Below are 25,274 nucleotides of genomic sequence, written 5' to 3' on the forward strand. Positions count from 1 at the left end.
GCCTAATTGAGTGTAAGTATTTGATATATTAATTGCCTCTCTGTGAAGGTGTCATAAAAACCCTGTTCGGAATTCGATACTAAACCTTTTCCTCGCCACAGCGTAATTTGATGCAAACATGTGGCGATAATACCGATAGCTTGTGTTTTAAAACATTTGCTGAAAGGTGAGCATAAATAGGTAATATTCATTTAATTGAAAAAAGTATAATGTGGTTAGCTAATACTTTACAGATATCATGTTTTACACTCGAACCGCCGTAAAAATATAACGAGCTACCGGTATATAAGTGGGTAGAGACTACCTGGACATCACCAGCAAGCAGACTTCTTTTCCTTGGAAGCTACCCGTAAGTGAACATCACAATGATTGAACTTTCTTTTCTGTAGAATATACGTGGATTCAAAAAACCACCACGATAGTACTATAAAATTGTTACGATACTGTGTTGGCACAAGTTTCTCGTATTTGCAATGTTATTCAGCAAATTATCAAACAGCCCAAATACACAGTTACACTGGACCAATTTGATAATAACTCGCTAATAAAATAAAAAATAAAATAAAATAAATACTCAGTGTTCAATAATAATATGTTCTCGAGTAAAAATTATATATTTGATTTAATTAAAATAATCGAGATAAAATTTAATTAATTGGGAATTATTGTCGTTGGACATGCTAACTTGAGCAGGAATTGCAGTCTTCAGCTCCAGTTTGTGGGAAGGCAGGTAACACGGAGGCAAGACGTGATGGACGCACCAAACGATAAAATGGCAACGCCATTTACTGAAGAAATTCGAAACTAAACTGTTATTAGCGCCTTTAGTTTGCTAGTAGCCGCAAGTGCCATTAAACGGACGGTGACGCCAAGAATAAGGATAAGAAGTTACTAGATATTGCTATGTGACAGCGTGGTGGACTTAGAAAAACGCACACTATTTGTATTGCACTTGGTACAGCCATTTTGGCATGAAGAGGTAATTTCAGAATTACGTATCAGATCCATCCCTCAGGAACCTTTATTTTTCCGGGATAAAATAAATAGCCTATGTCATTTTCCGACCTACAAACTATCTCTATGTAAAAAAAATAATAATTTCAAACTGTTGCTACATTTCTGCGCGAAAGAAGGACAAACCAACAAATACACTTTTGCATTTATAATATTACTATAGGTTAGCTTTTATATAGTTACTATTTGTTTTGCTATCCAATTGATAATCACTTAACTTCAATCATTAGAACAGATACACCCACTCCATAGACTCATACACTCATGTTTTAAACATTGTTATTTTAATAAACCCATACCTCTTGAAAAAAAACTTCACAATAATGCAAGCATGCATTCCAGACCATGTAAGAGATTTGACTTTAATGCGTAGTTAAATCAAATCATGAGCCACTGACGGTTTTTATATTTACAGGTAGCACGAATGTCTGTTCTGTCCACAGGAAGCAGAATGCAGTCGCAGGTTATCACGGCACTTGCCGCCTTGCTGTTGTGCGTGGCCTCCACTTCTGGTACAGCCAGAAGGATGTATGGAATGCGCTACATTCACCATCCGTACCAGCCTGACCCCCGCGCCAATGTTGTTGACGATCTTGGTATTTATTTTATAGTTATTTTGAAACACTTGAAATAAATCAACCTTAGTGCTTAAGTTTTTCAAAATTATTTGTGTAAGTTTTGCATCAAGCTGTGGTAAATTAACAACAGCTAAGAAAATCGGAAAGTTAGTGGTTGTTAAGTTTATGACTTTTTCCTCGAATTTTAAATTTTTTAAACTCAAAATATCCTTTTATTGGGAATATACTTGTAGCGTTTACAGATATGACTACGTTACATATTTATTATGAGTCAAGTTGATTTGGAAGTCAGCAGAGCTTGCTAAACTCAAATTTTCATAAAAAATTATACCACTTAGATTAATTTTCGCGATAGAGTGAGCATACAACTATCGTAAGGAAAATTCACTATAAACAGTACTGTTGGGGGTTCGTATAACGTACTGAGTGGGAGAATACGGTGGTCTAGGGTTCGATTGAACTCCGTTGAACTCAGGCGCTCCAGAATTATTACCAGCTGGTATGAACACGGATTTTGACTCAAGTTGTAAACCACGAACCTTGACGGATGTAAATAGCTCAGTAACTGCAACTGTAATAATTTCCCATGGACTCTCAATTATTAGCATGCTTGCACCAATCATCTTCTTCACGCATAGTTCGTAATTAATAGTTACACTGATTCGTAGACTTTATATTTACCGTTTCTGCACACAGTATTTTCATATTTTCCCGGAATCATACGGCCTGCCAATTTCACCGTTTCCACTTTGTCTCATGTGTGTAAAGGCGGAAAACATCCATATAATATAATAGCTCAAACTTTTTTTTTCTTTTGCAAGAAACTTATGTATTCACAATTGTTCGCTAGCAATATAAACTTCCGTAGCAAAAATTCGGTAACCTATCTACACTTGTTAAATGTAGTAGCTGTACCATTCGAAGCAACTAGCATGCTTCGCCACGCTAAAATACGTCCTTCCGAATTCGCGTATTTTCCGTTCCCAACGACTTAAATCTCCTTATGCGTCGTCAGCCTCACTCTACTCCTCGACGCAGGCGTCCAGAGACATCCCTCGGGTGAGTTCCTCGCCGTCGTAGTCCGTCGTAGTCCGTCGTAGTCCGCCGTAGGCAGCTCGGACATACGCCCTCGTAGCCGGCGACATTACTTTTTTTCTTTGTATTGTGTGGCCTACAGCTCTACGCCAAACGGCCAAAGGGTCAATTTGTTCCAGTGCAATCATCAATTTCAATTCGTAGGTAATCAAATATCAGCATGTAAATGTCGCACCCATGCCTTGCCCGGGACTCGAACCCAGGACTCCTCGCACCGTAAGCCGGTGTGCATCCGACTACGCTGCGGAGGTCGGCGGCGACTTTACAAGCCCCCGCGCCGCCGAATAGTTCGCACCGCAGCACTCTCTGTCGCTGCTCGTTTGTTGCTTGTACGTCTTCGGGCGCACTCGTCTCGTTCCGATAACAACCGAAGCGGGAATATTTAGCAAGCGTTTGGGAAGCGCAAATTACAACCAGAAAAAAAAAATAAAAAAAAAAAATAAAGAATACTTTAACCAGACTATTAAATTAACAGAAATGAAAATTAGCATTACTTAAATTATTAAATAGTAATGAAAAACAGCTACTAAAACGTATTTAAATTCTGATTGCCAACCTGAGGGGGGGGGGGGGAAGTTACCAGGCAAACTGGTAACAGATTTCATCAAGGAATTTTTATGAATTATTTAATTCAAAATCTGAAGGCACTTCTACATAATGACAGCCAGGTGATAAATCACGCTTCATAGTAGCTAATAATAAACTGTATGTTATAACAATTTTTCTTAAGAAAATGACCTTATTCCCAAACTTCCCCCTTCCCCCACAATTAATATATTAGCCATCGTCGGAGTGTTGCAAACCTGTTCCCAGGAGACTCGGAGATGCTGCCAAAGGTGTCGATGGAGTGCAGTTACAAAAACATGCCGGACGACCCGACCAATTACTACTGCTGCTCGGTGGATAAACATATGGGTAAGTGCCTACTGCGGTGGAACGGTCAGACGAAAAACGCCTCCCACCAATGATATCCAGATTCGATTCACGGCGGGAGTAAATACGCCCCCAGAATTTCTTCGCCGTGTGATAAAACTCGTCGGGCATTCCCTGAGGGCTTATCTTTTGCATTCTGCCAATGTTACATTCTCTTTTCCGCATCCTTCTTTGTGCGATGGTCCATCCCGAAGGGTTTTTTGACGTGACAACGTCTAATAAATCGATGAACGCCGGCTGCACGCACGGAAAAAGGATGACTCGTCCCGTTACGCTCATTTTCCTGTTACGCTTTGTCCCGTTACGCTCATTGTACGCTTGCGCCGCATCTATCTCTCTTCCACTCGATTGGAACAACCATCGATTTGACTTATTTCGAGGCACATTAAACTTGAAACACTCCCATTCGTTTCCTACTTTTCCTATCGTCGTCCTATCCTTAATATAATAACACAGACTGGAAGAAGTTAAATAGCAAACATGTATAAAAGTTATAGTTAAAATAATCTGTTCATTAAAGTAATAAACATATTTGAATAATGACTACAAATAAAAGTAAATTTAACAAATTAAATTGTAGATTTAATTTCACTCATTCTTTGTATCCATACGAATTAGTGATAATTCAATAAAAATGATTCAATTTTATTCATAAAAGTATGCAATCATATCATCAATGTTTTCTTATGACGTTGTCACGTTAAACTATCGTCCCGTAAACAGACTTTACAGACACAACCCCCCCTTTTTTCCTGGAGCCTCGGCCCGGGTTTGTTCGATGGCACGCCCTGTCGGCCAGTCGTGAACTGGGGTCGTGACCGTGTGCGGGTGTTAGGGTCTGGCACACCCCCTCCCCTTGTTCGCAGAAGTCCCGGCGATGCGCACGTCGGGCGACGAGGAGTTGCGGTGCAGCGCGAGGAGTTTCCCGCCAGAGGACCAGGAGTACTTCTGCTGCCACGTGTCCGACCAGGTACCCGAGTCCCGCGGCCAGCAGCGGGTGCCTCCCCGCTCCCCGCAAGAGGCCCCGGGAACCCGGCATCTCTACCCCGGGCTACGAGCGACGTTACTAGCAGCGGCGCGCTCCAACAACTGAACAACTGGGACAGTCTGCAAACACCTGGTCGAAACCTCGCATCACCGTCATCACCTTGCGACGACCAACACGCAACTCACCAATTTTTGTTCCTTCCAAACCAACTGATACATGTTTACAACAGGGCTTTTTTTCTCTCTTCAAATATTTTATTTTAGTACTGCTTGGTGATGCACACTTTCGCTAACACACCAAAATTGTGGCTTTTATGTATGTATGTTATGTAATACACGTGTTTGCTTGACGATTAAATAAATGAAATAACGCTACTTGAAACTTATTTGCAATTTTACATTCTCTGCTGTCATGTGTCGATTGTGAGTTTGCGAGCCAGTTTAAACCTCGCCGGATGTTAAGGCGATTGGTGCATGGAAAATATTACGACAAAACGAATTTAACTGTACATATTTATTTTTGATGCTTCTTTTTAAGACATAATATACCTAGGATATTTTTAATAACCTTATTTTACTGAGTTATGTCATTTTAAATGCATTTATTTTTATTCCAAGCCAGAATTATTTAGAAAACACACAATTATGTTAAACTTAAGTATATTTCAAGAAACGAGTGAACGAATAGGTTTCTGAACCCATAAAAGTAAGAAAAAAAAATTTCATCGTCAAAATTACAGTTTAATATTGACAATTTCCATTGATCACTGCTGGACTACTTCAGGAGCGATTTAAAGAATAACTTTAAATGAAAATGAAAACATAATTGGCAGAACACTATTGAGTTATGTATATATTTTCATATCCTTTTGTTTTTGATACGATCCGACTCAAAACACGCCCTCTGGAGTGACAGTTCTAGTGCTGCGTATAAAACTCTCGCCGCCGGGAAGAATGTCCCCGCGACGTGGCGCTGAGGGCGGCGCTTGTCGGAACCAGGTAGTCCGGCGGAGCTCGGGCCGGCTGGCCGCAGCCTGCGGGTGGGGAGGGGGAAGAATGGGGTGTAGAGGGATGACGAGAGAGGAGGCTCTGTCAAGGTCGCGCTCATGGAGCTAATATACAGTAATACATCTGGAGAGGACAAGGGAAGGCCAGCAGAGGATGCGAGGTGAAGCCGGGTATCGGCTTTTGTTCCCTGCTTCCTACGCTGGAAGAAAACGAAAAAGAACCAAAATGGCCTCGCACGGCCGAAAAATCCTCCAAACTAAACTCGCAACAGCTCCGAAACTATCAAAACAATCAAACTGAAAATTTTACTGGAGTATCTGTAAACATTTTTCCCCACATCGCTGTAATATTTTTTTCGAAACATGAATGCTTTCATTTTTAAAAATTAAATACATATTTACTGCCAAAAAATCTTGTGAATACGCAGAGTAAATTACAATATCGAGGAAAAATTTTTGTTTGCAATTATAAGTGGGGGACACCAGCGTATGAAATAAGGAAGAAGCCTCAAATTTTATTTATATACCCCTTTTGATGCATTCAACCCCATACTTTTATTTTTACAGAGAGTTGAAGTGGGAATAATGTTTCAGTGGGTAACACTACCGACATATGTCTTCGGAACGCACTTCTTTTTGTTATTATACGTCTCAAAATTTATAATTTCATACACAACGTTTATAAAAACGAATTCTTACTTACCTCATTTAATCTATTACAAACCTCTTATAATATACGTGTATTAGTAGAAGAACCAACGTAACATGCAAACCTTAGGTAAACACTGGTAGAAAATTGTTTGGAATAACTGTAATGCTATGCATATACTGACAATGTAAGAAACTTTCAATTTTATTAATTGTTTGCATAAGAATTAATAATTTAAAAAAAATCATAGAATAGGCCTTTATAGACTGAAAACCTTTCACGTAGTATCAATTCGCGTACATAAAAGTTTTTTAATATATATTTACCAATTATTGTTGAATATATTTAACATTTTTATACATTTTACAACACACATATAATAACAAACCTATATAGTATATTAAAAGACAAACGCAAAATTTTAGCATTTTGTATTTCTTTTCTCTGTGTGAATAAAATAACAGTTCTTAACGTAGTTGCTAATACTGTACTATATTTTTAAAAACAATTACGAAAACCCCTGACATCGTCACCATAACAATGATAAATTTGCAAAATAATTAAGGCACATCTTTTAATGCTACGAAGCACACTCTTAAGAGAAATGTTTTAAACTTATGTTGGGATGTAACTAATATCTTAAAAGCATTGTGAAACCGTTACTTTGAGGGAAACCTTAATATACCGAACACCATACCATCTTTTAATCGAGTACGATTTTCGCTTCTTAAGACCCATTTGTCTTCAAAATGCACTGTACTGTGTAAGTAATAAATCAGTCTTAAAATCAGTTAATTATTTTGTCTTCCTATTTCGTATTCTAATTGAGATAAATATCAGATAAGCATGTGTTACTTGTATCACGACATCAAGGTATTATTTATCAGTAATTAATATTTAATTTTATTTTTTTGTTAACTAATGTGCATAGGGCAGTGCACTAGACATCACTACCTGTGTGTAGTGTTGCATTACACTTTTTAACGCATTAGAGTTTACATAAAATGATAAATCCAAAATTTCGTTTAAAAGTATAAATATCAGCGATCAATTTAATTAATGTCCAGTATAACTCAGTCAGTAAAACATTCGGAAATATGTATAGGACCTGTTAACCTAAATATTTGTTAACAGTTAAACTGAACTAAGATGTGTTAGAGTGGTTTTTTCTCTCTCCGTATATTAGAGGTATGGGGACATCAAAATACGCATCTGTCGCCCATTGACTTTAGATACAGAATTATAAACTACATAATGTGAAAACATTCTGCAGCAGTTTTTGCTGAACGGAAAAACACGGATGAGAAGACAGACGAAATGTGTTTGGTAAGTGATTTTTCGTCAAATGAAATGGAACAGGACAGTGCTTATCAGAATGAAATTACAGAACTACTTTTGTGCAAGGAAATGTATTTTACAAAGACATTTCAAGAGAAATCACCTTTAAATGAAATAGATCTTGCTGACATGGAAGAAATAGACTTAGATTTAGAGGCCAGGTCCCTTTCAAGTGACGAAATTTCTCTTGAAGGGCTGAAATATGTTTCTGGCTATATAGCTCATCGTTTCAGAAATAAATATCCTGACCTTGGCACTACGGATTTCAATTCGGAGGACGATAGCTGGACACATGTACAATCAAAGGGTAACTTAAAATGTCCCACTAATGAATTTTTGGAATTAATAAAGATCGCTGAAATGTGTTTTGATAATGTTCATGGCAACAATTTGTGCAAAAAAGAGCGGATTTTTGAATCACTGACTAAAATTCTTTGAGGAACTACTGAAAATAAATATCCAGAAGAAGTTATATACTGTTTTGTCAGGACAAGAACGTATATGCGTATCAAGTATTTGAACATGAAATATTTTAACGAACAAGACCAAAAACGCAAAGAAAGAAATAAGATGAGGAAAACTACCCTCTAAGATTTTTCAGTGTGATAGTGTCCACTTTCCTTCACCATAATATGTATGTTCATAATTTATTTACGATGTTTTTTTAATTACTATATTTAAGAAAAGCATTTATTGTGAATATCGCAGCAATTATGTAGGGCTTAAGGTATTTATTGTATTCCAAATATTGAGTATGCCATTTTTATTGCCTTTATTAAAAATAATATATATGTTAACAATGTAACAAAATTGCGATATTTTTGTATTGCTATTGCAATTTCGTTTCTTGTAAACATTATTGTAGACTTTTTCATATTGAAATTAAATTTGCTATAGGGTTGTTTGTATTTTAATTTTACATTTATAAGATTTTTTATATGTTGTTTACTGTTTACAAACATTTGAAAAATATTTCCTTAACCATATTTCAATTTCCATGGCAATAGTCTTGTTAGCTTTTCGGGTAACTCTTCTACATGGATGATAAGATGGTGCGACATCTAAAACATATCACACCACCTTTACATAACTATAAAACTAAGAGGTGTTTTCTTTACATAATATTAAAGCACAATGTTTCCTTGTGGCATAGGTGATTTAGAATTTCCATTTATCTAGAAAAATGGGCTTTCAGAATGTTTTTTAACACACAGTGTTTCGGAAGGTTTTTGAAGAAAAAAATTGACTACCCGTTTTATTTTTTTGCAGCTGAATTCGGGCACGTGCATGAAATATAATTAATCCGTAGGAAGCGCAATGGTTTAAAGTATTGATGTTGAAGATTTGAAAAGATTTATTGAAATAGTGTGAGAGAACGAGTGAGTTGAGTGAGAAGATGTGCGCTCTCAGCCACATGACGTGCGCAGTTGCGAACAAATAAATAATCCATTCCGCCTCCCCATGGCGAAGGATGAGTGAAAGAGAAAACCTGCTAAACCTTCCCCTCCTCCGGGCACGATAGAACCGTATCGGCTGTGTGTTAGAGGAAGAGGGAGATAAAACCTTCGAGGTTCTGTTAATTCCTCCTAGATGGCAGGCCGCAGAGCGACCACCAGCAACACCCTTCCCGTATGAAGGCCATCTCGCCACTGACGAGCTGGAACTAAGCTCCTGACCTCCCTACATAGTAACAGTCACCCACATAAGCATCTAGACTCTTTAATGATCATATGATACAAAATTCATTGCTTTCGGGCCTGTGACCGTTTTTTACCGTGCACCAATCGCCTTAAAAGTGAACAAGTTCTGTTTCTCGATAGTCCGGCAGAGACTATATTCCAAGGAAGTTGCGAATGCTTTCGCTTGTTGTGGTAAAGCGCATGTTAGTAAAACGATTTTATGGTGATTAGAGGTAGTAAATTATTCTACTTTAAATTCCAGTAACGTCCAAGTGGTTTTTAGTAGTGTAAAATAAAGAAGTCGTATGCAGGATTAACGCTGTGGTGTTGTGATGCAGGTTCAATGATCGGCCATCTTTGATTTTTAGGGAAAATTTCCACAAAATTCCTCAAAAACGACGTAAAAATCGTCCGAATGAATAAAAATGTCCCTATTTCGTTGAAAACTTCCCATTTTGAAAGTAAATTTCTTATTTTAATCCATAAAAAATTATCCGTGGCTTGAGATGACCTAAAAGAGGCTTAAAGTTACCAAAAAAATTAATTTAAGCCTATAAGGTCATGATATTAACCTTGACCATCGTGACGACTGAATTATGACACCTCGAGTGTAAAATGACACATGGATTACATTTTTTACCGAACAAATCCTAAATATAATTTTATTAAACAAAATTCTTAAAACTTAAAAATAAACTGATAAAAATTATGTCGGTCTTCATCAAGCAGTCCTCAGTTCTGTCCCGGTTTGGGTAATTTTATAAAATATTTATAAAAGAATTTAAAAAAAAACAGGAAAAAATTATTAAAATACTTAAATTGAGTTTCTGTGTTCGTTTCCCGTCAGTTGTAGCTGCTAGTAAAATTTTCTCATATCCTTCTCCCACTATATTACCAGGCGGCTGACCCCAACCACTTTTGCCAATGGATTTATTATTTCTGTCAGTGTGGCGTCATGACCTCCAGCTTCGATGCCGCCACCTTGTTTACGTCTGATAGAGAGAATTATTGTCATATTGGTTTATTAATTACCAGGTATGGTGCAAATCCATAACCAGATCATTAACTAGTGTAGCGTCTAACATCTTGTCGGAGAATCAGTGGTTCATGATTGATGTGTCATTCACCCGTGTTGAATAAATTTTAAATCTTTAGGTGAACCATATTGGGCTCATGTAAAACCTTTCCAGTACAGTAAACCAAAGGAGTCTCGATATCCCTCCGACTATCTACCTGTAACTCGCTCAGGCGAACTTCTGGTTAAATATTCGTTGAGCAATCCTGGTGTGCTATTTTCGTTTTTTTTTTATAAGTGAAAACTTCTTAAGCCACGTTGAGCGATTTTTGGTATGGACAAAACTTATGGGTTCGCGTCACCGACATGCTAGTTACGTGTTGAGCCAGACTGGCGAATCGCAGCGGCCTGTGTACATGTATAGGGCCTACGCATATATAGGTACACTAATACATTGTATATACTCGACTGTATCATGTGCGTGTCGGTCTCTTTTTTGGATGGGTAAAATCTTGTGAGCTCACATCACCGACATGCTGTAGTAGCAGTAAGTGAACTTAATTTGACCACGTGAATACATGACCCAGGTCTGACATCACTGGCAAGTCATAGCTAGGTAGTGAATTTTTACGTAATTTTTACATACCACTGATATCTGTTGTGACTAAAAAATGATGTAAGGATAAATGATACCTATCATGCTGACATCGTACTGATATAATACCAAAATCATTTCCTTACGTACATTTGACGTAGAAATGATGTCATATTATACATTTAAAAACAAAGTTTTGAGTTCTCACTTCTGTTGACAGTCCCCATGAATGGCTATTTTCTTTTAATCAGAATGTCTGAACGGGAACGTAAACACGGATCCTCTCGGGTGTGAATTCACTGCGACAACTCGCTCAGTTGGTAACTACACTGTAATATGGTTTTTGTTAACGGAAAAAAAATATTCGTGGGAAATTACAGGTATTTGTAAATCGTCATATTCGCACAAACAATCTGTATCACTCACTGCAAAATAGTTTGCACAGTAATTCTGGGTTCGGATTCCTACTCTGGCGTCTTTGTGTTGTCCCAGTACCTACATTAGTTAAAGTCATTTGTAAACCGTTCCCTGAAAAGTTTTACAGTATTAACTTAGCACATAAATAACCATGATACAAAAAATTAAGTTTGATTATTAAATAACCGATTATCTTTTCTAGAGCTGAAAAACAGTTGGCTTGAATGAAACATAAATTTAAATATAAAATCATGCACCAATGCTGTAAGAAACAGTTACTTAGTATTATCTCGAAAAATGCATGTCATACATGCAAAAATAACCATAGCCATGTGTTGAACAAAGTTACAATATCTTTCTTGTAGTATGACAAGCTTATTGGCAACTGGTTTCCAAAGGAATCTTTTGTAAAAGTACAGAAAATACTTTTGTGAGTAGTAACGTAAACACACGTGTTATAGTATTTTTAAAAATGATAATAAAAATGCAACAATAATTATTTTGTCACAATAAACCTTCTTTTATCCTTTCCATGTAGTAAAAATCAAAATTTTCATGTGATGTGCACTGTTTAGATTATTTACCATTATGGTTCATGAAAGGTAACTATAATAGCGAATAAAATATATTTTGTTTCTGTTTTATTAATCTCACAACAATAGAATGGCCTGCGTACGTTCCCTAGTTGTTAAATATATATATATATCTTATATATAAAATTCTCGTGTCACAGTGTTAGTTACCATACTCCTCCGAAACGGCTTGACCGATTTTTATCAAATTTTGTATGCATATTCAGTAGGTCTGAAAATCGGCTACTATCTATTTTTCATACCCCTAAGTGATAAGGGTTGTCCACCCCTAACATTTTCTTTAAAATTTTTTGACAAAATTTTTTTTAAAGTTTTTTATAATGTGGCATTAAAAAATACATACAACCCTAAATGTTCACCCTTCTATCACCAACCCATAATTTTTAATAGAATTTTATATTTTTCAACTCTGGTCGATAGCTGATCAATTAACACTTGAATAACCTTCCCCGCCTACAGCGAGCTCATTACCTGGATTAACACATAGACCACATAATAATATGAAATTCCATCCCTAAGGGAGTGAAAAGGTGATAATTTCATTTTGTAACAGAAAAAAATCATAGGTCATAGACATACAAATAGTGAGTGAGTGTCATTTCTCTATGTCTGCCACACGATCATACACATAGTAAGGCCTGGCAAATTCATATTTTCTCTATTTGGTGAGACCAGCCCGCTTAGTGGAGCTCGCAGCGGCTAGCAAAATAAAGGCGCTCATAACAGTTTTGTTCATAACTTCGTCAATAGATAGAGTTAGTTGCCTTGAATTTTAAACGCACCATCGTTTAATGCGTTTGTCATGTCTTTAATTTTCGTTTGTTTGTGCCGTATGCGTTCCTAAAAACCATTCATCCGATTGCGATGGAATTTTGGTGAATTGTTATGCGCATGCCCGTGAAGGTTTCTGAGACGGTATAACTATTTTGCAATAGTTGGAGCACAAATCCTTTCAAAAAATGTGTTTATTTCATATTATATAGCGGAATTTCGTCTGTTTTGTTGTATAAGTGCACACAAATGACACAATTTATTTAAATATAAATAGAGACAGAGATAGAGTGATTATATATATATATATAGAATGAGATAGAGAGAGACAGAGAGATAGTTGAGATAGAGCGAGGTATAGGGAATGATATGGGTTAGATAAAGAGATATATAGATGTATTGAGTATTATATATTTATATATAGAATAGATAGAGATAGTGGGAGTCATATATGTATATATGTAGATATAAAGAGATAAATAGAGATAGAGAGATACATAGATTTATATAGATGTAGATAGAGAAATATGTATATTTAGAGAGATTGATAAATAATTTGTATATGTGTAACTAATTCAAACATATTACAAAACAAAACTGAATGAGGCATTGCAATGCATGCCGAGCATTAGCTAGATAATGAAATCATTTCAATATTAGTAATCTCTTATTTTTAAGCTTTTTTCTATAGTGCTTTATAGAGTCTAGACTACATACAGACCACTGGCAGAACAACGTCTGTCGGGATCTGAAAGTGATATAAATTATTTTGCACACTTGACATTCAAACGAAGAAGACAATATTACTGTCTACATCTGATTTCGTAAAAAGTCCCCTTCACCCTGTGTTCAGCTTGGGCAACGCCGGGTACTGCAGCTAGTATATATATATATATATATATATATATATATGTATATATATATATATATACTAAAAATTCAATGACATTGTTACTCGATTGGTAATATGTTATATATTGTACCATAAAAAACTTTACCATTTATTTTTTAATCGGTTTTTCCTGAATAGATTTCTGAAATCATACAATAACAACAACTGTCTTTTAACACTCAAATGGTCTTGTATGTATATCTCTCAGTTTAGTAATCAGGAAAAATTTGAGTTTATATTTTAATGATATAAAATTTATGTGCTTATGTCCATAGCTTCACAAAAAAAGATCCAGGAAAAGACAGTTACATATTGCAAATAAAAAGTATCCTCACAAGTTTTACTGTTGGTATGTCAAAAACATTTGGAGTTGAATACATACGTATAATTCTTGAGAACTGAGTGAACATTTGAAACCTTTAAAAAAATATTTTCCTTTTAACCTAGAAGCAAACAAACGTGCCAGTTATTGCAACAACGTATTATTTGAGACCAAATTACCTTTATCATTACAGTATTTAAACTATAATTATTATTGGAACATTACACAAAACTAAACTACACTTTTTTTCTATAGCTATCACAGTTAGAAAGTGGCGAGTTTGTTTTCAAAAATCGTGTCATGGAAATATATTGGTGAGATATTCTCAAAAGTTGGTAAGAATTTTCTAAGAAATCAATGGGTTGAGTAAATTTTCGTATTGAAGTAATAATTTCTGAAAACTATTTACAGCTCGATTAGTCAGTGTGATACAGACGGTGAAGCCTTTCGACGTAAGAGAGACACATTCTGTGAATTTCGAAATAAAAATAATTATGATTGAAATTATTTTATTAAATTAAAATATATGAACAAACTGTTTCCCACAGGCCTGGGTATTGTTTGAATTCTAGCATTGGGATTTAAATTACAGATATGTAATTCAGGAGAAAAATTAATTTTTAATAGTTCATTTTGAAAAAAACATTATAAATATTCCATTATCTTTAAAATATTTTGTAAATTTTGTACCATTTTTAAAACTTGCTTGAATACGTAATATTTGAAAATAATTTATCAATTTAGCATAAAAGTGCCTTTATTTTCACAGTATAAATATTCAAATCCATTCCTTTAAAAAAGTTTGCCGTGCAATTCATGCAAAGATTTTATTTCCTCCAAACGTCTAGCATGAGTGATTGTATTTTTGATTCTTACTAGTAGCAGGACTTTTGAGTACTGTGTAACAAAACCATAGAATAGTAAAATATGGAAATTTGTAGTCTAAGTATGGTATAGTTTAAAGAAAAAAATCTCTAACTAAAAAACTACAAAACAATTTTTTTAGAATCTTTTGATTCAGAACCGTCATTAACCGTCCTATAAACTGTTCTCGGCTTCATGTTGAGTTATAGGACACATTTACATGTCACTGCTGAATTAAACTGAACACAGGGTTATATATTGTCCGCAAGTTAAAGCAAAATGGATAGCGCTATATTACAGTGTGGTGGGCATAGAGAAATGACACACAATTGCTATTTGTATGTCTATGACCTATGATTTTCTGTTTACCCATGACGATCGGTTGAACGGTTTAGAAGTAGATGCGCTGCATGTCATCTAGCGGCGAGTTACAAAAATGGATAGCATATAACATTCTCCATGAAAAAGCACTTCGATGTGCCAACTTTCATGGCAATCGGTCAAACGGTGTCGGAGTTTATCGACGCCATACATACCAACATCTATATATATATATATATAATTTCAAATTAAAAAATTTTCAATCAGATTGAAAGTTTAGGGAAGCCCTTTTCTAATAAAATATCTTGGATTCAGAGGTGTAAACTACCACTCAGGAGCGGATCTTTAAATGAGGGCGGGGGGGGGGGGGGGGAAGGCAGTCTCTGCCTGGCACTCGGATAGAGGGAGCGCAAGATGGACACATGAATTTTTTTTGCAGACTACAAGTGTGTAGTTAAAAGCTAATAGAATAAATAACCACACAAATTCTACTAAAATTTTGATTTCACTCTTTATTAATATTAATAATTTGATATATTAATATATTAATGTGCACGGGTGCAATTCTGATACTAAATATACTAATTGTAAATATAAATATAGACTAAAAACAAAAGATAATCAACAAATATCAACAACAAAAATACCTATTCTATTAAGTTCTTTTTTGAACTTAGATTTTCGATAATTAAATAAAAATATTTAACTTACTATTCTTTCGACTAAAAACAAAAGATAATTAACAATTATCAACAACATGATCGATCTCGTAGGGTTCAGCCAGCGTTTCCAATGTAAGCGCAAAAAAAAAAAGTGTATTTACGACATCACATTAGAAACCTCTAAAATTATCAGTGTTTCTCTACTATATTATGCATGTATTATACATATAAACCTTCCTCTTGAATCACTCTATCTACGTAAAAAAACGCATCAAAATCCGTTGCGTAGTTTTAAAGATCTAAGCATACATAGGGACAGACAGACAGCGGGAAGCGACTTTGTTTTATACTATGTAGTGATGCTGGTTAGTTTATTGCAGGAAAACCTAGTGATGTGTCTGCTATCACTTGGAAGCTAATCGACCTGGAACCCGATAATGCGCAGGTGTCGTATTTGCCTCTTTTACTCAGATGTCAGCGTGCAAAATTTCACGTTGAATAAACAGTAAAACGGAACAAAATCTTTTTACAAGCACGATACGAACATCTCGTTTAAACGTTTATGAAGACCGTAAACAATTTGAACTAGCAAGCAGTATATAAGGAAGTAGCAACGACCCAGATAGCAGTCATTACGTCGCTGGAAATAGTTGGTGAGTGGACATTGTAATTCTTTTGTTTTGGCCTATCGCTTCTAAAACAGTAAGAGTCTTAACCTGCCATGTGTGGACTCGAAAAATGTTTTACAAAACCTATGTTGACACAAGGTTAGTGAATTTTTTGCAAAGTTTTTCAATCATTAACAAAACACAGCTTGAAGTCTTGAAAGTCAGTAACACCAAACAAATTCAATAACTATGTACTCGTCAAAGAATTTTCAAATTGCAAACATACTCACGTAAAGTAATCCGACTGAGTTGTTAGTATTAAGAATTATAATGCTCTACCGTGAACTTTTTCACACGACTATCATTCTATCCCTATATTTTTGTTAGAATTTCGTCAGACAGTTGAAAATTAATTTTTGAAAAAAAAATATTTTTTTAGGGTACTCAAATTTAAAAGCAAAAACAAAAAATTTAAAACATTAAATAATGTACAGTAATAAAATATTTGCAGTTGACAAAGAGGTACGTGTGAGTTAAAATTGTCTACCAGCACATACACAACCTCCATGTGCCTTTCTAACTAACAATTTGTAAATTCATTCTTGGCTCGCTCGAACACGACAAACGGACTATACCAATAAAACAAGCTGCCTTGTTTAACTCCAACTCCAGCCACACTTGCCACCAAAAATGGCCGAAAAAAGCCAGGAAACATGGCGAGAACACAATAAGCATGTCAGAGTCCAGGGCTAAGAATGCGCCACAGTTCGTTTTCAGTTGAGCTTATTCACGTTGTGATTTCACACTCGTCTCGAGCCTTGTGCTAGGAGCTAATGCTTCGTCATACGCGCCATTACTGAGCCTTAGCCTGAATACAATTCAGTAAATTATAGTGCGTTGTCAAAATCTTACATCAACTTCAAGATTTCATCAACCTACGACCTGGAGAAATTATAGACTTCTGTCGATGATAGACTAAAGAACTAATTGGAGTGAGAAACCAATATATATTATATTTTTTATCACCCATCGAGACAAAACAATAAATGAAACACAGATATTTTTCCACTTTATTTTTCCGCAGATTTGAAGACTAATTTCTATACTGGGCAAAAACACTTCATCGAACAGACAGCACCTTATAGTATAATTTTCATTAAAAAAAAATTTTAAAAATTGTAATTTTGATTAACACGTTTCTCCCTTGAACGTGCCCTTAAACAACGCGGTGGCGCCCATATTTAGTCGATACTCACGCCGCATAACTCTTTTCAACACCGGTGCGACAGCAAATTTTTACCTATTTATATAGTTAGATACGTTTTAATGTGCTTTTACGTACTTTTTTAAGGATGACTTGTTTTTGCTTTGTTCATTAATGAGCGTTCACATAATTTTTGTTTGTTTTCCATGATTCTTTGGTTGAACAAGCTGATGCAATATTTGGCCAGTTGTATAAAAATGAGAGAGAGAGAGAGAGAGAAAGAGAGAGAAATTCAATAACCACGAGAAAGGATTCTGGAGTTAGTTGAAGTGCTGTTGCCATGCACTATGATTGGCTGATGTTTTTTCAAAGGTATTTTTTTTTGATTGGTTGAAAATATTATGTCACCAGATTTCGCGATTTATTCTTTTTTGTAATCTCTGTGGAAAAAAAAAGTCTTGTGAGGGGGTAGGTAATTGGTGTACAGCTATGATTTTGCGAGGGCTTTGTGGAGATTGTTTGGAGAGGTCACGCACCTGCCACGTGCATGAGATCATGTTGAGAGATGCGACTCGGTAGTGGGGGCCGAGCAGGCCCGTGTACCTCCAAGGACGTGGACAGGAATGGACTCGCTGTGCTGGAATGTGGCAGGGTGCGCGACATGCAGACCCGCGTCATGATTCTGCTCTCCTCGTGGCTGCTGCTGCTAGCCTCGGTCGCCGGCCGCAGAACTCACGGGGCGCGACGATACCTCCAGAGCCCGGACTACCCCAATTACTTCGGTGGCGCAGGTTTGTATGCGTGCAACGGCTGATCTGGCACACTTACAAAAGAAGGAGCGTGTACTTAGGTACGCGCGTGAGAAGTTATACTTCTTTGGCAAAATTAAAAAATAGTTTTTAATTGCATGCAAATAATTTTCCATGGTAGCGTTAAACGTTTAACGCAACCTTGTTGGAAGTCGCATTACAAGTACCTATAACTTCAAAAAAAAAAAAGGGGGGTTTGTCTTTAAAGTCGGTTTACGGACGATAATTTTACGTGATAACGTCCTAAGAAAACATTGACGAAAAATTGCATACTTTTTTAATTTTCTTATATTATTTACAGTTATTGAAAATTTAATTTAAATAATTTTTTCAAGTATAATCACGAACAATTAGTTCTAGAAATAAACTGAAATCAAATCAATGTCTATAAATTGTTAATTTGAAATGACGAAATTGGTTGAATAAATCAAGTTTTTTAAAAAAAGCCCGCCTTAACCTGTTGGATATTACGGAAGATTTTCTCGCACGGTGGTTGGCCGGTTCTTGCACGCTCGGCTCAGGCGGAACGTGACAATGAGTCATGCATTTTCGTGCGTGTAGCCGGCGTCCATCACGTAAAATTATCGTCTGTAAACCGACTTTTCAGACAACCTCCCCCCCCCCCCCCCCCTTTTTTTTTAAAATCCACCAAGATGGCGTTTGAGCGGCATGGCCTTCGTCAGTGCAGTGTTTCTAACATGTTCCCAGATATGAACGCGCTGTCGATGCAATGCAGCCACAAAACCCTGCCTGGCGACCCGCAGACCTACTACTGCTGCCCGCTATCTTCTAGTCCGCCGTACGGTGAGTGCCCGCGTCGGCGGAGGAAGGTCAGATGGAAACTGCCCCCCACCAAGGAGATCCAGATTCGAAGCCTTCGTGCCTTTATAGTTCGCGAGTGATTCAGGGACAGATGTTTGTTTGTGTAAGTTTTTTTTTAATATTTCCCCTGGATTCTCCCTTATTCCCAGCATTACATTTCATCAACGCTACATTCTCATACTAAACCTGTCGTCTCCATTGAACCGGATGGTGACGAGTCGATACGCCTAAACTGATAAAAAATACAGTAAATGTACGGCTTTTTTTCCTACGAAGAATTTAACTCAAATAAACGAAAAGTTATTCTTGATTTCAACTAACCGAATATTCGTAGAAAGTACGCCGTATTTTGACTACCGAGTTGTACGTTTCTTTCTAAACAATGGTAAACACACACATGGACAAAAGGAGAGTGTTATTACAGTAGACTTAACGAGTTTTTTTAGTTTTGTTAATATACCTAATATATTCTTTTGGATTCATGTTTAAAGTAAGTGAACTCAGCTATCCGTACATTTACGAAGATAGCCGTAAGTTTACGAATATCCCTAGATAATTTCTAAACAACGCATCGTTCTACATAAATTGAAGTGTACATAAATCCACTAAACCAGCTCCAGGGCATGGCTTCTTAGATGAGGCCGTGGACTGTGTGGCAAATGTATAAAAATAACAAGGTGTCAAAACTAACGATTTTTATCCTGTTTGTGTCGCGCGCCGCCGCTGGCAGGCAGTTTAAGGATCTAAAGTAGAAAGTTGAACGTAGAGCCAAAGGAATATTGGAACTTGTAATTTAGAAACTTGTAACTAAGACTTTGGATCCCTCTGTGAACACAGGGTTAGACAGTGTAAGGAAAAAAATAATAATATGAAGGACCATTGAAAGAGAAGATAAACACGGCAACTGGAGTGTTAAACAAATACACGAATAATTCTCCTGAAAGATTAAAGAAATCGCAAGTTATACTTAATCAGGAACAAAATGATATGGTGCGAAACGTGTTCCATCAGCAGTTAAATATTATTTGAATGCTTGATGTTTTGGATCAGAAGAATTTGTTGGACGAGCCGTGTCAATAATAGTTCAGAATGACCTACACGATAGGTTTCGTTATTCAACGGCTTGGAAATCTGTGAAAAATGTTTTGGTTCAGAATATTATATCACATGGTTTGCTATTTGTCCTATGGTCGGATATCAAATGTTCCAGCTTTCTGTTGATCAAACATTAACTTATATAATTTTTTTTTTCTGTACGCCATGGCTGTAACTGTAACTCCATTCGTGCGTCAAATATGTTGGAAATTCTATTGATGAACTTATTTTTATCGATGACGTCGCGCGTGTCCGCAGGTCATCGGGGTCTCGTGATGGTGCGCTGCGGGGTGAAGAACTTCCCCTACGACCCGGTGGACTACTACTGCTGCGCCACCAGCATCTCCGCGGACCTGGGCGGCCAGCAGGGCTCGCGGCTTCTTCCCCCGGCGCCCGCCCCCGTCCCTCCGGCCGTGACCATGCCCCCGCCACCACCCGTCTGGAACCACCCTCCCCCGGCCCAATACCCTGTCCGCCATGTCTAGTGTCCGCTCTCTCTCCCCTATCTCCCCTCCTCATGCTATCCCCTCTCTTCCCCTCTACCCCCTCCTCCGCTATCTCCTCTCCAACCCTCTTCCCCTCTATCCCCTCCCCACCCTTACCACTCTACCACGCCCCTCTCTTCAATATCTCCCCCCACTCTATCCCCTCTCCAACCCTCTCCCCCTTTCACCCTCCCCTCTCTAAACCCTCTACCACGCCCCTCTCTTCTCTATCTCCCCCCACTCTATCCCCTCTCCAACCCTCCCCCCTGTCTCCTCCCCAACTCTATCCCCTCTTCCCACACTACTCGACAACCGAGGTGCGAGATCCGTGTACCAACTCTCTCACTAACACTTCCTCAACTAACCACCTACTCCTTTCGACAAGCAACAAGTATTTCTTCATATTACTGTTCTTTTTCTTCACAGCAGGACCACTCGATTGATTAATATATTCCACTTTGTTTTGTTTTTTTTGCTAGGCATAAATTCATAAGCGAGACACGTGTGCAGAACCCGTGTTGTTTTATTTGAGGAGTAAATAAACAATATAATACACGTAACACCGTCTGAATTTTTTTTATTGCATTTACCATTTTTTTTGTTATGTGAAGTGTGAATTACAAATTATGATGCTCTGGCAGAGCGATTCTGACAAACTTCTCGCTTTTTTTTTATGTGATGAAGAGAATGTTAAGTATTACTGATTTTACAAATATTCGACAACACATTTGCAAAATTTATGCGAATATTTTGAGAACATGTATATCAGAATTTTTTTTTTAAATTTGAAAATAAAATTAATTAAAAACCAAATATATGAATTTCCTAGCATTTTTATTATAATAGCATTTTTATTACTCCTTTATTAACAAAACTTAATTTTTTCACTTAGGTAACATTGCAGTTATAAATTTCATCAGCCAACATTTTAACATTAGGTAAAGGTAATAAATGTCAGATTTGGTATTGTAAAAAATCAAATTTTCACTAGAAAACAAAAAAAATATATATAATCTAAACTAACAAAACCATAATATTTTCTTAAATTAATTATAAACACTCTTTACATACACATTATTTTAATTTTTTTTTAAATTTTAACTTTGTTTAGGATATTAAAAAAATTATTTAAACAAACAAAAAAAATATTTTTCTTACTGAAGTTTATGCCAATACTTTTATTTTTAGTATTATAAAAACAATTTATTAAAAAAATAATAAAAATTGACAAAAATAAACAAATATTGTATTATTCTCTTTTCGTTATTTTTAAATTTCCAACAACAATTTAATAATCAAACCCCAGTAGAACTTCAAAAACAAAAGCTACGAAGTGTTTCCTATTTTGAGTCTGTTTCGATGCTGTGTATAAAGAAGCCCAGGAACACTGAACAAACATTATCTAGAAATACTCGTTAGTGGTGAGAATAAATATTTTCTTGCGAATAAATACTTCCTTGCTATAGGAAAAAATAAGCCCGTGCTTCTACTTATTCAACTTCCTCCATGAAGAGGGTCGATATTTTTTTTCATGCGTTTTCTACTAATAGTATTCTGTAACATTTTTTTTCGAATCAAAAGCTGAACAGGATTTGGATAACCATTTTAAATAGAACATTTATCTTTTCCTTCACTGACACTGGTGTCCATAAATAAAGTCATGGCTGTTCTAAAAGATACCAGTTTAGTTGATCCAGATACTTCAGTTTAATTTAATCTGCTTCGCTTTGCATTCGAACACTTGAACTTAAAGGTGCGTTTGTTTGACATTCTCCAAGCAAATATAAAATAAGTATGCTGTATGATACAGTCTTTAGTCGACATGTTTTTGAAAAATTCGATTTTTTAATCTTGTGTCAGTGAAAGTCGCCGTGACAATAACTAATTCCTTTTTTATACTGAAAATTATCGATTGAGCTCCTGTTTTCAAATCACCATCATATCATCAATATATTTATCGTCTGAATCAAGATCATTAAGAATTCTTTCCAAAGTGGCGATTAACGGAATCACTTATAATACGGAAACATTTGCTGCACTTAATTCGTTGGTTACTTCTTCAAATGGTCTTAATAAACCAATACTTTTTTTCTATAGTCATGCACTATTTAGAAGCCAGTTGAGGAAAATTATTATTTGCGGATGCGTAAATACTAAATCGAAAAATATACTTTGAAAACGTGCAGTTCCTTCTAGAGCTTCACTCTTGTATAATATTGAGGTTTTTTTTTTTACTAAGCCTTTGCTGTACAGTTGCAAGCTCACCTTAAGCTGCATTTGAAAGATGAAAATGTGGAGCCATCTTTTTGTATTTTGCTATGGTAAGCAGCGACAGTTTATTGCACTTAAATTCCTATTTTTTTAAACACTTTGACTTTTTTTTTGCGTGAAGCACATTAGGGGAACTCGGAGCACAATGAGATACTGGGGCAGAATTATTTAGACTTTTTCGGTGTCAAGAAGGTGCTGCTAGAGAGCGAAAATACGTAGAACTAGACCAACCCGTTATCGCTCGAATATGTCAGCCATGTTAGTCTAGTTTAATTGAGTGTTGGTACGTGAAATTTTCGTGGTGCGATTTTTTTTTTTTTTGCTTCTGTACTGCAACTTCTGATGATGTGGTATACGTGACCAAGGTAAGGTATGCTTACTTGATTACGTTACAACTATAGTTAGAGCAAGCTTGAAGTACGTCTAATTGTTTTTAGGTTCATGTATGAAGAAGTTTGTTTACGTATATTTTTCGTTAATCTGAAATTAGTCCCTGGGGCAGAACGGGTGGGGAGGAATGGGGAAGTATCCCATTCTGACCCGCAATGTTTTTAACCAAGATATCGTTTTAAGTGAGCCCCTAATATTTATTTTATTTCGAATAGTCTGAGACTATAAGAAAAAATAAATAAATTGGCAATAAATAATGCTGTCGAGGTGCTTATTTCTGGCCAATCTAGGTATTTGAAGGCTTCGAACCAATTTGATGTTCCCCAGTAAACTTTGGAAAGACACGTTGAAAACGAAGGGAAAACCCTGATTACAATATTGAGAAAACTGCTGGGAAATATAAAAAACGCATTTATGTAAGTTATTCTATGATCATCCACTCTGGAGGCTAGGTTTTTTCGGTCTTACAATGAAAGACTGGCGTAGCTAATCTTATCAGTTGGCTGTAAGAAATGGCATTGGTCATAGATTTAAAAATGGAATAGCAGGTCAAGATTGGGTCAATGGATTACTTAAGAGACAATCTACTTAATCTGCTCGCATACTCGAAGCAACCTCTGGTGCAAAAGCCATGGGCTGAAAATAAAGAAACAAAAAATGGGGTGTGACTGTGTCATGGACACGGCCGTGTGTTTTACGTGAATACATGTACGTAACAGGTAATATTTTCTATAAAAAATATAAAATACGCTATTTTATGAATGTTTAATCATTTTTTTTTATTTTAACACCAGTTATATTCACTGTGATTATTTTACACTAATGTTTTATATATGCAATCGATAGATTTTGACGAGAGCTGACAATTGAAACTCTAACGAACGTCGTGGTTTCTCCGAGTCAAAAGTTACTTATACTAAATGGAAATCTCTAAACGCAGCAAAATTACCTCAAAATGGTGGCACTTCTCCCTCCACCACGCGCGATGCGTCACAGTCCTCACTTAGCGTAACGAATTCTTTGATCCTTTAGCTATCCAGTGTAGTAATTAAATTTTGGATGGAGATGACAGATATGTACATAGCTGCAACACCAAACTGTATCCCCCGATTTTGTTATCATTCGTTTTTTTAATTGCTTCCCACTATGGAAGCAATTTTAAAGACGTATTGACGTCAAAAAAAGGAGCTGAAGAGCGTACCCAAAACTAACGAAAGTGATTCTGAGGATAGTTATGACTGTGAATGTTTATATTTCGGTGAATTTCACTCGAACTCAGTGTCGCTTGTTCCTTGTGCAAAAAATGGGCACACATGTTCCTGTGCAAGAAATGATAGCGAAAATGATGAGGCTGTGCTAGTGTGTTTATTTTGTGAATAGGCTTAAGAAAAAGTCACAACCGATGAAAAATGTAGTTAAACCTATAAATGCACTTAAAATTAAATAATATAGAGAAAAATGTTTTTTTCTTCATTTCCAGTAGTATTTAAGTTTTTATAATTGCTTTCCTTACCACCCCATTCTGCCTCATGCTCGGAGTAGAACGGGGAAATTGACAACATTGTTTTGAATAAATAAATAAAATAATGAGGTTTTTTTTTCTTATAATATTATTATTTTTGCAATCATTATATTATAATGTGCTCCTAGATAAATTTTCAGCTCTCTTAATTAACACTTTTGCGTTTAAAATATATTTTCAACTTGGTACCCAGTACCCACCCGAATTTCCTTAAATATATTGAACATTTTATAAGAAAATGGCTTTATTAAACTTTGGTCTTGCACCCCAAACTATACATTGCACATTTCCTTTGAGGTGATTCCCATGATAATGAGATAAATTCTATTTTTATGA

At 36.1% G+C, this 25,274-nt stretch overlaps 3 protein-coding genes across 4 annotated transcripts in view; 2 read left to right on the forward strand and 1 right to left on the reverse strand.

The window, feature by feature from the left end:
• The window catches only part of LOC134540145 (lachesin-like), a 306,225-nt gene that overhangs the window by 30,561 nt on the left and 250,390 nt on the right, over window positions 1-25,274 (reverse strand). The window lies entirely within an intron of this gene.
• LOC134540154 (uncharacterized) lies at window positions 207-4,989 on the forward strand. 2 transcript variants are annotated; one of them, XM_063382689.1, is made up of 4 exons: window positions 207-349; window positions 1,458-1,610; window positions 3,501-3,602; window positions 4,487-4,989. In XM_063382689.1, the coding sequence occupies exons 2-4, from the start codon at window positions 1,466-1,468 to the stop codon at window positions 4,711-4,713; spliced, it is 474 nt and encodes a 157-aa protein (XP_063238759.1). In that variant the 5' UTR covers window positions 207-349; window positions 1,458-1,465; the 3' UTR covers window positions 4,714-4,989. The 2 variants fall into 2 exon arrangements, with proteins under 2 accessions (XP_063238759.1, XP_063238760.1); XM_063382690.1 differs by having other exon boundaries at window positions 4,490-4,989.
• LOC134540067 (uncharacterized) lies at window positions 16,267-21,315 on the forward strand. The gene is made up of 4 exons (XM_063382526.1): window positions 16,267-16,385; window positions 18,196-18,335; window positions 19,062-19,157; window positions 20,529-21,315. Exons 2-4 carry the CDS (start codon window positions 18,206-18,208, stop codon window positions 20,753-20,755), a joined length of 453 nt encoding a protein of 150 aa, XP_063238596.1. The 5' UTR covers window positions 16,267-16,385; window positions 18,196-18,205; the 3' UTR covers window positions 20,756-21,315.

Source organism: Bacillus rossius, chromosome 16 (assembly GCF_032445375.1).
Source record: "Bacillus rossius redtenbacheri isolate Brsri chromosome 16, Brsri_v3, whole genome shotgun sequence".
In the NCBI taxonomy this organism is placed as follows: domain Eukaryota; kingdom Metazoa; phylum Arthropoda; class Insecta; order Phasmatodea; family Bacillidae; genus Bacillus; species Bacillus rossius.